The sequence below is a fragment of the Neodiprion lecontei genome, chromosome 3 (genome assembly GCF_021901455.1).
Source record: "Neodiprion lecontei isolate iyNeoLeco1 chromosome 3, iyNeoLeco1.1, whole genome shotgun sequence".
In the NCBI taxonomy this organism is placed as follows: Eukaryota; Metazoa; Arthropoda; class Insecta; order Hymenoptera; family Diprionidae; genus Neodiprion; species Neodiprion lecontei.
Window position 1 is genome coordinate 25,937,627 of NC_060262.1, and position 19,135 is coordinate 25,956,761.

Genomic DNA, 19,135 nt, shown 5'->3' on the forward strand with positions numbered 1-19,135 from the left:
TTTGTAAAGAAGCTGTGATAAATTTCCACAGCGATTTTCCAACCGGGACAATAAATTGTTATAAAATGCTGCGTACGTTTTATGAAAAGAAATGTAATCTATCAGTACGACTCCGAGTCGATTGTCATGTGACGTGAGTCAATGCTCGATTTCATTTTCAAAACTTATGTGTTTACCAAGATTTCTTCGCGATAAGCAGAGGAATGCGGCTAACAGACGATAGGAATGAACTGAGATACACAGTGAAGATTCGAATTGCATTCGTAGATTAATCACCGCAATGTTTCGTATCGCATTGTTATATTGAATAAAAAGAAAGTTGATTATTCATGCGAATAAAGTTTTATTTTGTGCAATAATGCTTTTTCTTCAAGGTACGCTTTCGTATTGAATTTTACGAATTTGAACGTTTCGATGAAAATTTTCATGATTCGATATAACGTAAGGTTAGAAAAAAACACTGCCAAAACCGAATAAAATCACGACCGACATGGATGAATCTTCGGATTGACGGTGCAAGCATTTCATATGAAATCATTTCCTTAGCTTCGATTCCGCACGTGTGGCTAAAATAATTATTGCGAGTCCATAATCAAAGCTTATAATATTATATATACAGCTTGAGCCTGTGCATATAGAGTCACGGTTACCGTCTATAGAATTTAAACAGCGGATAATTTGACCATGACAAGCGTTCGCCAATGTCAAGTAGCCAGCCGGTCGAGGCTGACGGATATAATAAGTTTTGGAAATCGGTGGTATGCATATTACATATATGTAATAAGTACATAAACCTCTATGTAAGTGATTTTAAGTGTATACGGAATTTCTTTCGCGATTCGGTAATAAAAATACGAAAGTTTTTACTTCGGTTGAACGAGCTGTCGTTGAAATATATATGTACACGTGCACATTCTATTCACATCACGAGCACCAATTTATCCTGTATTTAAATGCCTTTCAGTCACGTTATACTTTCATCGCTGATCTTGATATTAACGTTGAAATTCTTCTGTTGAAAAATTACGTACTGGCGTTCTTCGATCTTCAATTTCGTTCATCGAGGTTTGGTACGCATTTATATATCCAAGACCAAAAACTCTGACAAACGTATATATATACATATACATGTATATATACATGTATACATTGGTGTAATAAATTTGCGGTTAGGCGTTTATACCGTACACATTTAGCATGAGACAAATTACGTGTACGGTTTATTCTCAAACGATGCATATGATTCGTATAACAAAAAACGAAAATAGAGTTCACGTTTGGACGTTAAAAGATGAATAGACCGTCCGACGTTCTAGACCAGGCGGAGAGAAAGGTTGTGGAAAGTAAAGTACAGGTGTAACAGCTCAAATCGAACCGCAATAAATTCGCGCGTACGTTTGTATGAACCTGAGAGCCAAATTCGCGCAGCCAAAAAGAACAAGAAAAAAAGAAAACCGCGACGCATGTTTCTTCGATCTAAAATTACAATCGTCTAGCAAGCTGACAGGGTGCTAACTGCTGCCGACCGGCGAGTTGTGGGTGCGGTCTTTTCGCCCTAATTTTAACGATTGCTAACTGACCGTCGCGTCGGATGAAAAGAGAGAGTGGAATAGGGAACCAGGGGACGGAAAAAAAGTTGCAGACGATTTATTAATTTGCCGTTTTCAAATTGTTCTATGATTGCAATTAGTTGAACGCGAGCGGTGGTTTAACTACTCGTGGATAATTGAGCGTGTCTCCTCAGTCATGACATTGAAAAATTTGTCTACATAAAAGATACATCTGCTTCCTAACCCAAAGAGCTATTTTTGGGCACGGACAGTTTAACGTTATTACACGGGCAAGGGGAGCGAAGAGGTTCGAAGCATATTGCAGCGGTATTTACTTGTATGCGACGTTAACGTAATTAAAAATTCACGCACGCGTGTATATCTGCGATACTTTGACAGGGAAGTTCTCTCTAACAATAAACTCCACGTCTGTGCACCAGCTGGTTTAGACCTGAAAATCATTATAGAACGACGAAAAGCGTTCGAGCGCATCGCGTTCCGGCAAAATGCGAAATTATCTTTCAATCTTTCAACGTATTCTAAAACGTAGCTATTAACCGACCGGTTCACCTTGTCGACTAAAAATCACGTTATGCAACTGGACGTTGGGGAATAAACTAGATACGGCCGGTTGTTTATTTATGCGCTGGAAAATATCAGTGTAGTAGACGAACCTGGGTTAAATAAGGACGTGAATAATCGACAGTGAGAAAAAATATCGTCAAATAGCGCCAGGCGCCTTGGAGACTCGACTTATACACAGATTCGTTGTTCGGAATTTGGTTTACGGCCAAGTCTGCGTCGTCTCGCCGTTTCATCTCAGGCACGTGACTTGAAAAGGTGAAGATACGTCACTGCGTTACACGCAACGTTTACTCTGTCAGCCGCGTTGCGTTACGGTTAATTTGTTATAAAAAAACAACTAAGTCCGTAGCACTTCGTCTGCCATGCCCGCTCACATATTTGCAATTTTTTCAAACATCGCGGATATTAAGTGTCGATGTATAAAACTTTTGTTTCGTCATACGAAACATAGCCACCGAAGGATATGAGGATATCTCAGTTTGGAAATTCCCGAAAATAGCCTTTTTTCGAAATTTCAACGTCGATGAGGTAGCGGTATAAAAAATTTTCAGCCCAGCCCAGCCCTTTTGCGTCAGCTATTTACTAGAGAAAAAGTTCAAGAATTTCGAAGAAGAGCGAAATCTAATAAAAGACCCTCTTCTGAACCGCCCTAATATGCAATATACAAAGTATGTATCAATCAGCCGATAAAATTGTATAAAACAAAACGTTATCACCTGCAATCACACGTAATTTGATTACAAATATACTCACAATCACTTTGAATACGGAACAACAAATATATAATAGCAATAGTAATAATAATAAAAATAATTCTCGAAACGTTATTCCGCGAATCTCAATCGCCTTAGGTTATTTTTATATTTCAATTTATTGTCAGCCATTGCTGCTGCAGGCTAGCTTTGATCACTATTTAGAGACACCGAAGCTGCTCTCGCTTCGTCTACTAAATACGGCTGCAGTGATCACCGCTCATCCGTGAGCTTTTCACTCTCAGCTTTTCACCGAAGGCGTTGAAGCCAAGTTTTTTTTTCCCACTAAATTTTCCTTAAGATTGATAAGCTGCGGTTTGCGAAATTCGAAATCTTTAAAGCATCATTTTTTATTTGCAAATGCCAAATCTTTCATACGTAAAAACTAAAGCAGAAAAAACATTTTGTGTTGTCATCAATTATACTGCTAAATTCAACTTGACGCATTGAACGCACGTTTTTTTTTTGGAATATAAATTTGGCGATGGACAAAAAGAAAGGCGAGTTATTCAACTACTGATAAAATTTAGTAAATTCATACGATGGACAAGAGTAATTAGATCCATGTAGGTATGTATAATTCCCCGTTCCTTGGAACGTGCGGTGCGGATAAAATCAGGTCTACCTGACGCAAAGTTTGTGGCAGGGATGAAATTTGAGGCGGAGGATTTCAGTAACGTGGCGCCATCTCTACCAGACTTTGAGGACGGTAAAATTGGATCTAGATTATACCTACCTTTGGGAAATAGGCATAACTCGGCTGAACGAAAATGAAATTTATTTTTTTACCACTTTCCAATTACTATATCATTTATTGGCGTAAATGGCACCTGCGCTTTTTGAGATTCTCATTCAGAATTCAATGCAGTCTATAGTGTACGCACGAATTAGTGAACATGATTGAAAGAAATTCGACTTGCAACTTGAATATTGCTGCATGAAATTGTGTGTGCAGTGTCTCCTTCAATTCGCTTCATTATCGTTTAATGACATTATGCCAGTCGCATTTTATACTGTCGTAAAAATTTCAACTTCAAGTAAGTGTACCATTTATTGACCATGTCCCAAATTATTGACCTTTTTTGGTTTTATCTGTTTCATCCTTAGTTCTAAAATTACCAAAAAAATTAATTTGTATCGTCTAACTCTCTAGCAATTGGTTTTTCGTCGTCAAATAATTCACTATTTGCGATGTAATTTATAATTTTGGAAAATAAAAGGGTGAATAATTGTGACTAAACATGTTGATAGGTGGTATACTCTTGACTTAACAATGACACGTCACAGACGGATATAACCCCAATGCCAATTACCATCAATTTCAGAAGGTCTAATAATTTACCATGAACTTACGTGCGATTGCTTTTACAGACCGTGCTCCCATTTTAGGCATTCAAATCTACCCTCGCGCTCTTGAAAATTCAATAACTGATGATTCCTTACCTGAAACAAAAATGACGAAAAAAAACTCATGAGTACAAAGCGATGGAAAAGAAATCGGTATATCTTCAATGTAGGCAAATAGTTTTGGCGTGAAAAAAGTGCGTTGTTAAACATTCTATTGAACGGTGAATTCTTATCGGATTGGCATAAGACGTACAGAAATTTTTGTCTATGAATTGCCCATGGACTTCTTTAATTGTACAGTGCAAGGCCGCAATTTAGTGTCAATCCGATACGTCGTCGAAACAAAATTTACCTGTACGCATAGGTATGTAGTTGCATAACTACCTACAAGGTCGCGGTGGCTTCCAGAGTCGCAAGCAGTTTTTATTACAGATCTTATTCACTCTTTCGGGCTCAATTAATATATGAGGTGAAACGTTTGCACGAGATTTATGAGAGAAAAACAGCGTGGGAAAAAACTACTATAAAATAGAACAATAAACACAATGCAAAACATCTGCTCGATAGTTTCGTGGCGAAATATCGCCCGTACTTCCGAACCCACGAAAATGCTCGATCCCTTTCAAATTTCACGTAAAACACGACCATTGTTGAGTGGAATTCTTCGTGTCCAGACAGGCGCGCTGTCAATTGACGGATAAAGCTCACCTTGCATTCCTGTCACACATCACGCAATTACAAATATCCATTCTTGTACAATTTTTTACCGCGTATCAAAATCGAACGAATTAAAAATATGACAAAACCGTCCTTACGTACGTTTTTTACTTGAAATTATCACAAAACAGTAGACGAACGACGATGTCAGAGTCGAGCTATCGAACAAGTTTCACAGTTTATCATATCATTGTAAAAGATGGATTAGCAAACAAATAAATGGTTCTCCTCCGATTTGGAAAGAACAAAAGATCGGAATGAAATTGCGTCACCTAACGTCCTGAGGTTTTTGCTCTCACACATGTAGGCGGATTTGCACAAACACGTACGATACGAGCAAGATCCAGAACCTGGTACAACGTGTTAGCGAGCTTGAGGTATTGAGGTTGTCAGTGTCAGAAGATACGGATCTCCATAAAGATGATATAGATAGATACGGCGATAGCGAAGAGATACGACTTCGCCGACTGAGGCCGCGTATTCTTAACGACACTGCATGTACAACGGCTAATTTCCCGTATCAGATTAAGGTATGTAATCGGAGATATGGGAGTGTCGATAATTCGCAATTCGCCGCGTATGACCGAACACGCGTGAAAGATGAGCAGCAAACTTCTGGCTTCAAAGTCGACCGAGTTATTATTATGCAAGCACTCATCGTCTCGCGAAGGCGTGTAAAGTTATCTTTCCTTATTGACGTTTCTCGCCCACGTGCAGCCCATTAAATTTCTCAAGCGGTGGACTTGCTTTTATTTACACCGCGAGGTACCTTCAATGCATCTCGTCCAGCTTCTTTCCATAAATTCTCATGACCGTCTCACGCGGTAACGTGATTCGAGACCGAAGTTGTTACAAATCGTTACTCACTTCGGCTTTATATACCGTGCAGAACCGAACGTGTCGTTGATTGAAAATTATTTGACAGGTGCATGTTTCGCGTATAATCCATATTATACACGATGTTTTTGATAGGCAGAAGTAATTATTATGGGTTGGGAGTAATCAGCGCGACGAGACTCAACCCTGGCACGGAATCCTCGAGTAAATCTATTCGCCACACCTCGTGATTCAACAGCTAATATTTCGGGCAGGAAAACGTGAATCGAATTTTATTGCAAGCATGCTGAGGCGTCACTACAATGTACAACGTAGTAGCTTCGATATTGCCCTGATTCTGGTATGCACCTACCGCCGTTAAAATAACTAGAATAACGCGATAATCGAACAATTTTAAACATCAAATGGTGAAATATGCCATATCTTGGATCAACTTTACGTATCCGCCGATACACCTTTCAATGAAAATCATGTCATGTTTTCTACCTTTTCAATACAATTTACCAAAAAAGGTTGCGAGCCGACGAAGAGAAATCAATTCAACGTTAAGTGCGTATACAGTATGTGTATAATAAATTGATTACCGCAAGAGATCTGTGCCATGCGTGAGAGTTGATGATACAGTTTTGGAAAGTGAAACACAGCTCAGCGTTTGTCGCAACACGTTTCAATTCGTACGGCATAAATCTCCTGGAGCGATAAACGGCGCAGCCAGTAAACCGAATGGCCAGCCACATGGTTCAAGATAGATAGGTATACAATTACTTCTACAACGTATATGATGATAATTAGATGCCGAATTTCGATTAGCCGTATGTCAACGGACAGTTGACAGCATCTCCTTCATCGTTGAAGCAATAAATAACCCGGCGATGGTTATCTCGAGATTGCGTCCCTTTTGCCGACTTGCCAATGTGACGACGTTTCAAAACATTTTTCACACTGTTCGTTTTGTTGGCTCGTAGTTACGTGGCGTCGCAGCAATAATGCATCAAGACTTTCAACGAGGTAGAAGTTTAGTAACGTTATCGTAACGAAACATTGGGGAAAAAAATCACCATTTTCTAAATTTTACAATGATTCGGAAGGAACCAAGATTTGGAAATACGAGTGTGATATGTTCCAAAATCGCTAAATAACGGTTTCTCCTCAGCATGAATCGTTACGATAACGTTACTAACTTCAGTATGATCATTTTCACAGACACTATTCGGCCTATGTTTAAAGTATACGTGCAACCGATGATCAAAGCTTGTCAAGGCTGTAACTCTAAGAGCTTTTCTGTACCAATCTGTGAGAAAAAGCTCACCGCAGGAGGGTAAAGCTATTTACAATCGTAGAGTTATCGATTGAACCAATGTACGACAAGTTATCTATCGTTTCATCAATTTGCTGGTATCGGTCTTCGTCAATAATGTAAAAACGAACTGACTTCCTATTTCCGCTCGGTGTATAACGCGTTATAAATGCCAAATAGCTGTTCGTTGTTAAGATATTCATATTCATGTAATGTTCTGACGCACCTCTGTTGAATGAATAATTATCTGGGAAATCCCGCGGTAATGAAAGGTCATCACAACAAGTTCTGGATGCCGTGAAATTTGTTGATTTTTTTCTCACGAATTATTTTTATCGAGATTAATCGCAGAGAAAATGCCGTTTATTATACGCTGTGCCTCGGTGAGGTCTTGATCGGAACTCAAGATGGGTAGAGCCGTATTTGCGCATCGCAGATGGCCGTGCTAGTCTGCCTGTTGAATAACCAACTAACTAACTAACCATAGTACCTGAAACTAAACGTATTCATAATCGTCTTCTTCAGGCAATGACACCGCGCAAAGTTCAGAATGAAGACTTCGAGGCTGGCGAGAAAAAAAAAAAAAAAAAAAAGAGAAGAGAATCCCCGTCACCATGAGTATACAGGCACATTTTTGCCGTTTCGTACAGACGATGACCACTTGCGAATTGCTCACGGTGTGAAGTCTTAAATCTTACATCGGTGTATATTTATTCAGCATTTAGAATTTTAATACAGGAATATATTTAGTTATTAGAATTTCATTATCCCTCGTCGGTTAAATTTATAAATCTGGTCAAAACACACGTGATTATATACCAGTAAGTGATATGCATATGCGAACGCCTAGAGTGACTGTATGCATAAAATTGAAGTATACAGATAAGATTTAAACGCGCGTATATTCCTCTCTCGAATAATGCCGAGACAAATATTATTTCATGACTTACGATGGGAATAACCGTAATCCAAGGTTCAAAAGGTCGAGAAAAGCAAATACGTATAGGTATGCAGCCTAGGAACCAACCTCATCGTTATCCTTATATTGATTCACGACATATCCAAACACCCGCGTGTACTAGCTTTAGAATTCACGATGGATTTACCCTCGCCGATCGCTATTGTCTTAAAGGGTACACCTACCTATTAGCTAGACGCGTTATTCCTTCACATTAGCACGGAATGTAGATGTACAAATCCGATTGCCGCTGCTAACATGTATTATAAATTTGCACTCCGGAGGATCGGGGACTGACGTTGAAGCGATTCAATTTATAACAATGTGTAAGAATAAGTTTCAGTAAAAGACCCAACTTATTTCAATTGTCTGTGAAGTTAGATTGAATTTCACATCATTGTGATTCTGCTTGGTACAGCTCCAGGTTCAATGATCGATACGCGCTCAATATGTGATTCTCAGTGTTGACCAGACCCGGCAGCCTTCTATTTAAATTCATAAAGATGAATGCCAAGGGTAAAATCACCGCATAGACGTGCTGCACGTTCATCCCGCGATCTATAGGGTATCATCAAATCGCTTTCGACCATAAACTGATAATCCGAGTAATGGTCAGCTAACGGGTATTCGCTCTAGTTAATGGGTCGTTTCATTAAGCCACTTAAGGATCCGTCGACTTACATGAGTTGGCGGCGCGTTGTCTGATCCAGTTTTGATACCGAGACTGCTTTGAGTTCACGTGTACGTTGATGCGAATTGGCGATAAAATGAATTGTAATGGTAAAACTGACGGCGACGGTAAACACTAAGAAAAGCTGATCAAAAACGAGCTAAACAAATATCGTGTCCTTCTGGAAATTATTCGTGATTCGTGACAGATTCGTGATTATATCCAGTTTCGATGCGTAGGACAGACGTAACGCGTTGTAATAATCAAACGAACCCTGGAACTGCAAAAGTCCCTGCATTCATCATAAATTCCGCACACGGTTGGTTGTTCCTTGGTTCTATTACTTATCTCCATTATCAACATTAATTGAACTGCAAGCCTTATGGCAAAACTCACGAATCGTGCTTCACCGACCTCTCGGTGTAAATGAAGCGGTATGAAAACTAGTCACGTACGAATATCGTTAACATTGCTAGTCACCCGGGGGTCTAGAGAGGTCGTTAAATCAATCAATCATTTGTTACGAGCTTATAACACAAATTCGTATTTCTCTAACGGTTATAAGACTTATAAGTTTATACGTACTATCGATTACTTACGTTATTTTATCGATATGTCACACCGGTGGAGTTACACGTGAACAATGTAGATTCGCAGGGCGATCGACCCATAAAGTGGCCAGATCCGAACTGTCACCGCATAGTTTGAAAGTCGGATCTGATCAAGTAGGTGATAAATCGACTTTGCACGAATGGAAATGGTGCGATTATCAGTCAGTTCCGCAAATGACAATGGCAATGGCTCTGAAGGGAATTTCGGCAACGCCTAACCTTCGTCGATTCGTGTCCTCGTATGCTGTGTCAAGAGGCGGAGAATTCCGCAGCTGCAGATATGTATGAGTGAATGCAGCGTGTGTGATTGGGGGATGGAGGAAGATGAATATCGTGCTTATTATATACAGCAGACGGACATTACTGTGAGTTTATTTTTATCATTAGCTGCGTTCTTCCTGCGCACACTAATCCTTGACGTTATTACAGCGAGATAATTTTGACTATTTCTTGCGTACCCTTTCAATCTCACTGATACGAATCGAAAATTCGTAAAAATCGTTCGATTCTTGACTACATAGACTCAGAAAAGCGAGTAAGTAATCTGTGGCACATTATATATTGCGCAGCACCGCATGTGGCTCTGGGGTTTAGATTTTCCTACTGCACTGACTCACTAGAACATCATTCTAATCTGCAGTTCATTTATTTAAAATGAGTAAGTTGTTATTGCCCACACAGCTCACGATTAGGTTCAAGAACATTCAAATCAGTCAGAATGATAACATTTGTAGTTAAAACGACATTGTATTTTCAGTTAACATTGATAGCATTACAAACACACAATTTTTACTGTTCCATTTTGTATAGATTATATATGAGACATTCCACCTCAAACAGACCTACGTCTGACCCTCACTATCAGCATTATTTTTTTTGGTTAAGTATGGCGTGGAGTGTTTAAAAAAACATGATTCACCGAGTTTTAGATCTTTCTGATCACAGGTTTGATTTTTAATGAAGGATTATGAAGGATTAGATATCTTGACCATATATCTATTGCAACTAACAATGCATATAAACAATCAAGGGAAAGTTTACCTTGTATAAGAAGAGAATAAACTCTAGTCAGGTATCATAAAATTCAAACAGGAGGGAGATAGTTCTTTGGATTAGGTGACCGAAGACCATTGACAGCTGCTCCAATCGATAAACAATGTAGATATGTAAGATTTTAACACTTAATAAATAAATTAACAGTGTGATATTCCGTGAAGCACAAGTCATAAAGTTAAAAAAGTTAAAAAAGTTAAAAAGACGCCGACCACTATAGTATTGGCATCCTCGTCTCCCGGTTCTCCGTATCAAAAACAATTCAGTCGACCGTTGAACGCAACTAGCAAACAACGACTCCTGGGAAAATCACCAGTAACCCCGAGTGAAGGCAAACAGGGATAGCATGAAGTAGGAACAATAGCAGAGTGGGAAACTCAAATTATGTACCACTTATTGTTAGAGCTAGACAAAGTGTGACATGTGGTCAGTAATAAGGGGTTTGTAGACATTGCTCAGGTGTTCGACATCTTGTCTAAGGTTAACAGAATTTTGAATGTCCTACAATGTTGCAAATTTCTAATAATAGGCGTTTGTAGTAATTAGGTTCTTCACAGAGGATGTTTACATTGTCGTAATTAAAAGAATGATCATTGTTGATTTTTAATGCTCTCAAAAACAGGAAAACCCGATCGATGGGCTTAAAATTTTTCTCCCTTTTGCGCTTTTGGTTTAGAAGCTACAGGTGAAACAAGTAATTGAAGAGTGAGACAAATATGATTAAACATAAAATTGTATTTTTTAAATGTAAATTTAATTCGATTTTTTCGCCGTTCAATTACTTCTTTCGCCTGTAACTTTTAAATCAAAGCTTGCTCGCTTCGATTTTGGTCTCAAAATTTTTGTTTTTTAACAATGAATTCATAAGAAAAAGTTCTGAATTCAATAGATTGGGTCTATTCATTCGAAAATTGGATTTTCGTGTTTTCGGGAGCAGTAAAAACCAAACCCGTGGTGAAAAAAATCGTAAACTCGGCAAAAGATGATTTTTCTTCGCTCTACGCCATACTTAAAAATTAAAAAAATTGTCAGTGGTGAGGTTCGGACGTAGGTTGGTTTGGGACGAAATACCCCATGTATAACATACATACGGTCGGTCGACTGTTAACTACAATTTCATCATACTTGTGGATAAAAATAAATCTCATCCTGATCGTGATTAACGCAATAAATGACGCAGATTTATTTAATGAATCAGTTTCTTTACCACGTGACATGGATACAGACGGCGGCCTGGAAAGCTTAGAGATTCGTGATATACATATCGCAATACTGTCTAGTCCCGCGCTGCAGGCGTGCAATATCACATGATTCGGTTATGTAGCAGAGGACCACGTGCGGCGTTCGAGTCACGTGAAATAAATTATTGCTAAACATTCGACGAGGAGAGATATGGATGGTGTCACCAAAGTTGGCTGACTAACGAGGGGGTCAACGTGCTCGACTACTGAGCCCACTCGAGTTGCGTGGGTGGATTAAAAATGTAATTCTCGCTGTGTACGCGAGCCTTTTTCTTTCTTTCCCATTGATTTTTAAAGTAATTATTTTTCAATATCCCTTCCGACAGTCATTTTAATCCATTGATAATTAATCAGCAACTCGAGACGGTTGTATCGTGACGATCGAAAAATGACAATTCTTCAGGTGGAATGAATCTGTTTTTTTTTTTTTCTCTACAATAATCGAGTCAATAATAAATTAGTAACAAGAGAATATTATCATAAGATACACAAATAAAATTTATCTACCGATTAAGCCGGACGCGACGGAAATTTTTTATTCAGTGAAACAAGTTTCTGTTTTTGAAGTGCGGTAATAAAATTTTTTTTTTACTTGTCCGAAATTTGTCGCGTTTTGCGTCTCCGTGAGATCGAAAGATAAGTTGACATTAGTATTGCAAATGTTGAGACAATTTTTATACTGGAAGTAAGAAAAAAATATTTCTTTGCAAAACAAATGAACGGATATATAATCAAGGTATTTTGATCCTTGGCAGGGATTGTCTATTCAAAGCACTGCTGTACCGTCTTTTCAATTCATAAAAGAAGCACGTGAAGGTTCCATCATAAATTATTACATACGTCACATGTTACTGGAAAGAATTTGGAGGCTAAATCATAGGTGATGTGACGAATCACATGAAATACCAATGAAATCAAGTATATGCTATGCGTATCCATAAAATCGGCAATATGAAATCGTAACACTCAATTGCCTAAACATAAATGCAAAAAGTGGCTGTGCAGCAACCTAAAAGCTAGAATAAGTCAACATAGGTTTCTGGTAATATACAAGGGAACTCAAAAAAATCGTAAGGGGTGACATTTGGTAAGTTCCGGTCCTTCAAAGGAGGTGCGAGCGTTTGATAATCATTTACGTTGAACAAGTCCGCAAAAATAGAAAAAAAAAATGTTTGCTCTTCGTTTCTTCTGTACAACTATGTATATATCACGGAGAATCCCTGGAAGTGAATGAGAAATTGAATCGAGATTCGGTAAATCCGAAAGTTGATATGCAATAACAAGTGATATTTTTTGTCTGTCGAAAGAATAAATTATTTTCCAAGAAACGATTATAAAACCCGATTGATTCTGAATTATTCCGCACTTTCTGAAGGCTGACATTATACCTAATATATGTAACGCTCCTCTTCTCAATAGGATCTGTTTACGTATGATTATTAAAAAATATGACGCACTAGATGTACTATAGTTATTATCTCCGTGTACAATTATTGACATAATATTGGATTTTCAACTGGCAATAATTGTTGAAACTCCATAAATTGTTATATGACAAATAATTGTTTACGACATAGCTTACAGATCAGAATCAGATAGCGTATAACATGTGTGCCAGAACCACACTTGACTCGTGACGATGGTATGCTGACAAACCAGTTTTATTTCAGTAGAAGCAAACTGTTGATACACGTTACATAAAATGCCTTCGTTTCCAACGAATGTTTTCTGCCGCTTCGCAACGCAATGGGCACAATAGCGTGCTGGCCGGGGTTTCTGTATGAATGCTTGTGGTACACATATACACTTACAGAATTTAGAACGAAGTTGAGTGTCTACCTCAAAGGCAAAGGTTTTCGTTTCTTCTTTTTTCACGAAACTTCTTGGGATTGTTTCAAGGTCCAACCGTGACGACTCGGTTTTACGATTTTCATAACGATCAGGTTTTTTTGATTCTTCACCATCAAGGAAGTTGATAAACATCACACCGCGATAAAAGTTCATGCACGCACCTAGTTTTCGTTGAACATTTTTTTTTCTACATTCGCACCTACGAGTAATATTGGTATATGTTCATAGATTACGACAAAGTGATCGAAACCGTGTGCAGTACGAAATATAGTGAAATTTTCAGAATCAGTGCTTAAGGTATTTACTGCCGATGCAAATGTCTCGTAGTTTCGTCGCCATCTCCGAAAACTCACCATATTTACCGTTTGGAAGCTCAATTAATTTTTCTCGTGCCGTTTCTAACGAATTGAAAGAATAAAAAATTACGTTTCCGCAATCGAAAAATGGAAACAATGTGCGCTTTCTGCAGATGAGAGTTACATTTGAATCGATAAAACAGCTGTCACAAATACAACTCCTGAAAAGAGAAAAATCCCTCTTAAACGTGGGAAATTAAGACTAGCACGAAAAAGAAAGAGAATTATAAAAATTATGGCGCGAGATTCCTGCGAAGGATGGTGCGATTTACTGCGGTATTTGCAACAAGACTTCGTTGAAATTTATTACCAGCCGCTGCAGCCATCGCCAATGCGAGGGGAGAGTAAGAAGGAGAAAGAGAAAGAGAGAAGGAGAGGAAGAGAGAGTACGAGGGTCAGTGGACTTGGTCCAGAGCATCCGAGGCACGCACTGTGCAGAAGAGAAAATTGGGATTCAGGGTTTCGGCGCATTGCCAACGGATCGATCCTCGCGAAGACTAATTCGCAAGGTATAACGAGGCGAATTAAACGGAATTTGATTTGGGCGAGTTCGAATAGAGTCCATAATGCGTCAATGTAACTGCATTGATGATCGAAAGAATTGCACTCCATGAATCAAACCGGAGGCGGCCTTGTTTGTTGCGATTTTATGAGGTTATCGGGTTGGATTTGCCGGCACGAAGTGTCGATACTCGGACCTCGTCCCAATACGAGAATTCCTTAGGCGAAGTGGTATAAGCATCGATCACGCGGCGGATTCGCGTTAAACTGTTAACTGAACTTTACACGACAGACGCAAGAACTTTGCTGATTGGCCTTTTCAAGGTAAGCCATAGGTGACTAGATACGAGAAGTTTAAACTGGAAAAGAAGTATACGGGGAATTCCACGCAAGCCCAACCAACGTCTGACCATAACCGTTTTTTATTTTGTTCAAATTTTTTTTTTTTTTGCATTTGGCCCAACTCTGAAACAGTACCCAAAATTTTTGGAGATTTCTTCAGTCTAGTAGTTAATTATTTATAAAAATTCTCACAGGCTGTATTTTTTTTCAAACATCCGAATACGACACGGAAAAAAATGTAACGTAGATTTTACACATGATCTGGTGAATATATGGACAGCACTTTTTTGAATTCAAATCTACATCAATTTTGGTAGATCTACCTAATTGTAAGCATATTGTTAATCTTACTATTGGTTTTGTAACTCTTATTATCGGATTTATAAATCTTGGCACAATTGCTCTACATTGATCTCCAAAAAAGTGATGTCCGTACATTCATCTCAAGAGATGTAAAATCTATAATATTTTTCTTTCCCTTGATGGGTCGATTGTTTTTTTTTATGGCACATTAAACTTTTTTGATTAACCAAATCATCGTTTAAACGGTTTGAAAATTTCAATAGAAAATACAATTTCTGAGAAGTTTTCAAGACCTATGAAAAAGGTCCTTTTCAGAATCACATTAAATATTTATAAATGATTGAGCAGTTGAATGAAAAATCTGAAAAAATTCAGGGCACTGTTTCTGATTTGGGACAATTGTACGAAAAAATGTTGAACAAAATCAGAAATGGTGTGGGTCAGACGTTGGTTGGGTTCGCACGGTATTCCCCATATATAGTCGCGAATTCCCCGCATCACGTTTCGGTCGCTCTAATAGCTGCGCATGGGGAGCGTGCTCCAGTAAAAAATTCGACATAGTTGAGCAATTTGACAAGTGGTGGAGACAGAAAACGAAAAATAACGGTACAAAGAAATGCCGAACTCTCGATATAATACCGCAGACACGGTAACAGAAGACGGTATAAATTCGGGGTTGCTGTTAAATATTTTAAATCGCTAGGGGGTCTGTATAACATTCTTCTCGTCAACTTTTCAATCCAATAATAACATCGTCATTTTTTCGTAATGACTCGAAAGTACGTGTCGTATAATTAAAAAAAAAATAAAAATTCATTTCTTGTTCAATGCTGAACTACATAAATCGTAGAATTATATCTAAAATCTGCAAACATAAGTAACAATAATTACAACAAACATTTCATTTGAATTCATTATTATTCCATAGTAGATTCTATCGTTGTAGTTGACGACCTGCCTATGCTCTCTGGATATGAATTGTTTAGACCGATTGTATTTCACTTATTTGGAATTAATGTCGTAAATTAATTCTACGTATGCTCGATGTAAGTATTCAAGACTATTGTATTCTCATTTTATTATTCGTCGCGTCAATGTTGAAAATATTTTCGGTAATGTATTCTGACCGTAAATAAATGCATTACAGTTCTCAGGAGGGCCTCCTTCAACGTACCGGAACGTAAACTGAAACTTGTTGTTTCTACATATATACCGACCCTTGGCACCGAAAAAACTCTTTCTGTATATCCCTGGAGGTCGAGAACCCTTTCACACATTATTCCGTAGCGTAAAATCCTTTCGTATGTATTCACCATGCGCAACTGTAATGATCAATCGTTCATACTTACCTATAATTATCTACACCAACAACTTCGAAATTTATTAATAAAAATTTTTCTTGCGGGATACGAGTCAACGTCTCTATACGGTTATATCAAATGATACCATACATTTTTTTCTTTCGCCCCCCCTTTTTTTTATCTAATTTTTTTCTTTTTTTTGCGACTGAATAAAAATCTGCGAATGCTTAAACCGCTTACGTTATATGCCTTGGCAAACAAGTTTTCTGTGAAATCAGAGAGGAATAATTTGCAAAACGAAATGTCGATAATTCGTTAAACGAATAGCAGCACGGCTTTCTACTTTGGCTGGATCAGGGATTTCAATATCCGTCTCATGCACAAGCCGGTACGCATAACCGTTTTCCTTGTTCAACCGACACCTTGAGTCGTGGGTTGATTCAAGCTTGAATAAAATCATGGCAATGGGCGGGAAACGTTATACGCGTAAGGCGATGCACTCCGAAACACCTAATCATTTTTCAAGTACGGATTCCTTTTGTGAGAACGGTCTATTCATACGGCATTCATGCGCAGTACGGTGCCGTCGTTAGTACATGACGTGTTCAACCTACAGAGAAGATCGGCATTTGAATCATGTTATTTTTCGAAATATGCAAATACACTGTACACGTATACCTTATACAAACGGACGACTTCTCGCTGTTTTACATTCAAATTTGACGCGTCTCGTATGCCGTGACAATTCGGTGAGGTGGTTCCCTGACACTTATGGCGGGGGCAAAGCTCCAGAAGTTGGTGCAAAGCATGAAATTTCTGTTGAATCGCCCAAACAGCCCGTTTCACAAAATCCTCAACACAACAAATTTATACAATGGAAGTGAATAACATATTCGTAAGACGGTAGATTATCTTGATCGATACATAATTACCGGGAAGAAATTTTCAGATAAAAGAGAAAAAGTTTATCCGTACAGATGTAATTTACTCTTAGATTTCTTGCAGGATATGGAAGTTTATAAAACGAGGAATAAAAATTATACCGCACATTCACGTGTAGGTGCAGACTTGTTTACTCAAGATCAATTTATTCACAGCATAATATCCACCTAGTTACGGAGAGTGGAATAACATTGTGGAAGAGTGTGATGCATCGGCAGCTGTGCTTGTAAAATATTGTGAGAATAAAAACGTGCAATAAGTAAAGAATAAGTCATTAAGCGGTCAATTAAGGATTCAGAGCAACGAGTACATGTGTATGTATGATATTAGCATGCATTAGCGGCATAATCAAATGAGAGTAATGAATACAAACAATCGCGAATAATACCCCTTCTCTTGTGTCCTGGAAAAGGAGCAAAAGGCCAACGAACGCTATGAAATTTGTATAAAAAATATGAAAAGTATAATGAAAGAAGCTACCTTGCGATTACTGTTTCTCAAGCAAAGTGCGTAACGCGCAATAAAGCTAAGAATAGACAGCTACACGGTCGACTATTCTTCTCTTATCGCTCATGCATGAAAACTAGATTAATCCCGTCAAGTGTTCAAATATTTGTTCTCATAACACGCCCCTTCATTTGAGCCGATTGAAATTCACCTCGGGGCCAGCTTGAATGAAAACAACACTCAGGTAAAACCAAAAGCTGTTCATATATTGTACAAGCAGACGAAAAACTACCAACTTGACTGAAATAGCGTTTTTTACTATCGTAATCAGAAAATTTAGACAGTAGAAAAGGTTGTCTATTAGGACTTATCTTCTCAGAATATAAAAACCGTTACATTTAAAAATCTGGTATCGTTGATTATTCTGAAATTTGATTTCTCTTTTCTTAATTCATTCTTTTCTTCGAAGATCAGACAGCGGATTACTGTGCTGGCGAAAGGGAAGAAATATCAGTGAAGCACCAGTTAAAAATTTGAAAAGTTAAAATTTTTATAAGCAGCGACAGTTGCGATATCACCGCCACTTCAAATACAAAAAAACAAACAATGTTGTACATTCAGCTGGGGTGATTCGTTTGTATTGTTAATTAGGGTGAATCGAAATTCGTTGAAAAAAATGTCATCTCTCTGTAATCAAACCATTCGTACCGCTTTGTCTTGACAATTATTGCCGGGACTTAATTTATAAGACCGACATGATTTGTAGTCATGAATATTAGATTCAAAGTTAGATGATCTGATGCCTGACTATTAAGGTGTTCTGCAATGTGCAACGGAGTTAAAATTCATGATATTCACAGTCTTCAACGTCATCTCTTGTCGCATATACTGCTTTTTTTTATTTTGCGTTGATGCAGGTACGCGCAATTACGCAATTATGCAACTTCTCTCAATTATAGTTACTTCTCTCTTTCTCACTTCATCGTCACGCCATGCGTGTTCTTTTTATTTGCATTTCATTCGGCATCACCAGTCGATTTATTTTTCAATCAACTGAATATCTCTGTTGCCGATGAATGGAGAAGGAAGACGAGTTGTAAAATATCTTGTAGAATAAAAATAAATAAAATGGAACTCAAAGATTATTTCTGAATTCGTCAAATTAACATAATTTTTACGAAATACTTCTCGGATTATTATTTATTTCATAATTTAATCATACAGGAAGATATAAAAAGTGTTAAAATACTAAAATACGTACAATTCATGCAAATATCGAGATTTTTTTATTCTGACCAGACTAATCAACGTCTGGCTCCCGAATCTGATACAAATGTATGTTCACATGACTTGGTTGAGTACGGTAATACCAAAAAGTCGAAAGCAATTGGATCGTTTGGTGTCTCGTCCCAAAATTTCCCCTACACGGAAAGATAATGGTTCAGCCAATCTCCGAAACAAGCGTACTAGACTG

The 19,135-nt window shown here is 38.0% G+C and overlaps 1 protein-coding gene across 6 annotated transcripts in view; it reads right to left on the reverse strand.

Moving 5' to 3' along the window:
• Positions 1-19,135, reverse strand: part of LOC107223933 — a 134,374-nt gene that overhangs the window by 71,500 nt on the left and 43,739 nt on the right. Inside the window, exon 1 of one of the 6 annotated variants that reach the window (XM_015663803.2) lies at positions 4,241-4,307. The exons of 4 other annotated variants lie outside the window; for them this stretch is intronic. In XM_015663803.2, the coding sequence (XP_015519289.1) occupies positions 4,241-4,280 (40 nt within the window). In that variant the 5' untranslated portion in view covers positions 4,281-4,307. Of the gene's footprint in view, positions 1-4,240; positions 4,308-19,135 lie in introns of those variants that run through there. One more of the 6 variants, XM_046734597.1, reaches the window with a different exon arrangement.